This window comes from Lolium rigidum, chromosome 5, assembly GCF_022539505.1.
Source record: "Lolium rigidum isolate FL_2022 chromosome 5, APGP_CSIRO_Lrig_0.1, whole genome shotgun sequence".
NCBI classification, from domain to species: Eukaryota; Viridiplantae; Streptophyta; class Magnoliopsida; order Poales; family Poaceae; genus Lolium; species Lolium rigidum.
Window position 1 is genome coordinate 123,485,322 of NC_061512.1, and position 2,415 is coordinate 123,487,736.

The 2,415-nt window shown below is 51.8% G+C and overlaps 1 protein-coding gene across 1 annotated transcript; it reads right to left on the reverse strand.

The window, feature by feature from the left end:
• Positions 1 to 799: 799 nt before the first annotated feature.
• Positions 800 to 1,972, reverse strand: LOC124656343. Its single transcript, XM_047195105.1, has 3 exons — positions 1,645 to 1,972; positions 1,245 to 1,556; positions 800 to 1,164 (listed from the first exon to the last, which is right to left on the reverse strand). The coding sequence occupies exons 1-3, from the start codon at positions 1,970 to 1,972 to the stop codon at positions 800 to 802; spliced, it is 1,005 nt and encodes a 334-aa protein (XP_047051061.1).
• Positions 1,973 to 2,415: the final 443 nt, after the last annotated feature.

The following is a 2,415-nucleotide window of genomic DNA, read 5'->3' on the forward strand; positions in this document are numbered from 1 at the left end:
CAGAAACATAGAGTAAGTATGAGTTACATTTTCCTATCACCCAACAACTTTAACCCAATATTTTTTCTAGTACTAATCCATGCAAAGCACTCCCTCGATCTCACAATATAAAGCATTATAATTGCAAAACTTTAACCCATTTGTACGAAAGAATACCAACATCCACACTACCACATAAATATACTGGCAATAGGTATTTATGAAATTAATTTGATAATGTTTATGTACCTAACTTTTCTACTCCGTCTAGCCCAAATTAATTGGTGCAGCTAAAGTGTACATTTGTTCTGGGCGTAGTATATAGCTGCATCGATTAATTTAGGCTAGAGGGAATACATTTTATTACGGTTAAACTGTAAAAGGACCTGAATTGTCAAGGTTAACCTCATTTGATTCTTGGGATCAACTTTTGATTTTGTAACAGTAATAACTAACCACACACGGAGTTTTTTTCTTTCGAATTTGCTATGTCTTAGTCAACTAAGATGTTTTAAGTCTCAGTCACCTACAAAAAAGTGTTTGAATTGCGCTTTTCTAGTTTTTTACTAGAAAAATGCAACTCGGTCGACTTAAAACTACACTTTTCTAAGGTGCCTCGGACTTTAAAAAAAGTATAAAAAATTTAAACTACAGTTGTGCCCGAGACTTAAGAAAATCTCTGAGATATAGGCACGCCCTTTTTTCTTTGCATAACTCTTCTTTTAGTGCACAATCTTTCCAACTAGAAATAGTTCAAGTTGCCCGAGTTTCTAAAGAAAAAAAAACGAGGAAACGAAGAAATAAAGAATTTCGGCCCAGCTCACCTGACGCGGTGCAGGCCTTGGTTGGTACAGGCCTCAAGACACACGGTGCAAGTGGTCGCGAGGAGTCTCTCCGCCGCCGCCGCCGCCGATGTGCCGGTTTCCTCCCGCACGCGCGCGCCGCCTGAAACCGTAGCTCGCGTGGAGGATTGCTCGTGACGGGTCTCTCTGCCGCCGCCGCCGGTTTCCTCCCGCACGCGTGCGCCGCCTGAAACCGTAGCTGGCCTGGAGGACCCAGACGGGCGCTCCGCGATGCATAATAGTAGGATGTAGAGAACGAGTACCGTCAAAGCGATAGCAAAGAACCAGAGTGGCATCTTCCCTACTTCCGGAATCCTAGCGGTGTATTTGCAGGTTCCGGAGCCTGCAAAAGTTAGAACCACGTGAGATCGAGGACCTTGAGCTGCCGGATGGAGAGCGCGCGCGACGGCAAGAAGGGCGTACTTGGATCGGTGGACGAAAGGGCGGCGGTGCCGGCGAAGTCGCAGGCGGCGTCCTTGCTGGACTGGAAGTAGCTGTTGGCGGCGTACGAGCAGTGCGCGAGCAGCGTGTCCGGATCGTGGCACTGCCCTCCTGGGCGCAGCGCGTTGCAGTCGGCGCCGTGGCCGCACGCGTAGTCCAGCGTCCCCTGCAGCGCCGCGTCGGACAATCCCGGCTTGCACACGCACCATGACGCCGCCGGCGGGCTTGCTGCCGTAGTGCTGTCGTCCGTAATTGATGGCGCTGCAGTTGCCGGGTACGTGCAAGTTTCCGAGCCTGCAAAATGCGCAATGGAGATGAGATCCATGAGATTAAAACCGATCCGGTTCCCTTGCCGCGCGGCAGAAGAAGGGCGTGTACGTACTGGGGTCGGTCTCGGAGAGCGTGGCGGCGCCGCCGAAGTCGCAGGTGGCGTCGTCGTCGGTCTGGCTGATCCTGTGGAAGTAGCTGTTGGCGGCGTAGGAGCAGTGCGCGACTAGCGTGTCGGGGCTGTGGCACTGCGCGCCGGCGTGCAGCGGGGCGCAGTCGGCGCCGTTCCCGCACGCGTAGTCGAGCGTGCTCTGGAGCGCCTCGTCGGACGCGTCCGGCCGGCAGACGCACCAAGAAGGAGAACCCCCGGCGGCGGCTGCTGCTCCTCTGACCGTCGACACGGCCAGCAAGAGCAGCAGCGACAGCAGAAGGCGAGTCGCCATTGCCGGCTTCCACATGCTCGATCGCCGGTGTGCGACGCAACGCACGCCGTGACTAGAGGAACAGAAAAGATCGCGGGGCACATCTGGAAGATATAATATAGTTAGTTTTGGTAGATTTTTCCTTCCTATTTGTTCTTCCGATTTGTAATGTGGTCGGATTTACTTATGCTTTGCATCAGGAATTTAGGATACAATCTGATACGCTACGCGTCAACTCAAAGAGAACAAAGCTGGAATTGGATCCGGAAGAGGATTGGAGCACTAGTAGAAAAAAAGCCTTCCATCCCAACCCATTAGTCTCCAAATACTTTGATTCGGGACTAATGGGGTCTTTAGTTCCGGTTCTGCTGATGAACCGAGACTAATGCTCGAGCAACCGGAACTAAAGAGCTACGGTGGATTGCGGCCAGGGCAGGAACCTTGTCCCCAACCGGGATTAAAGG

Bases quoted from the DNA above. Each gene is read 5' to 3' on its own strand.
- LOC124656343 (XM_047195105.1), bottom strand. From the start codon at position 1,972: ATGGCGACTCGCCTTCTGCTGTCGCTGCTGCTCTTGCTGGCCGTGTCG. The intron at 1,557-1,644 runs GTACGTACACGC...CGCATTTTGCAG, and splicing joins GCTCTCCGAGACCGACCCCA to GCTCGGAAACTTGCACGTAC. The intron at 1,165-1,244 runs GTACGCCCTTCT...TAACTTTTGCAG, and splicing joins CCTTTCGTCCACCGATCCAA to GCTCCGGAACCTGCAAATAC.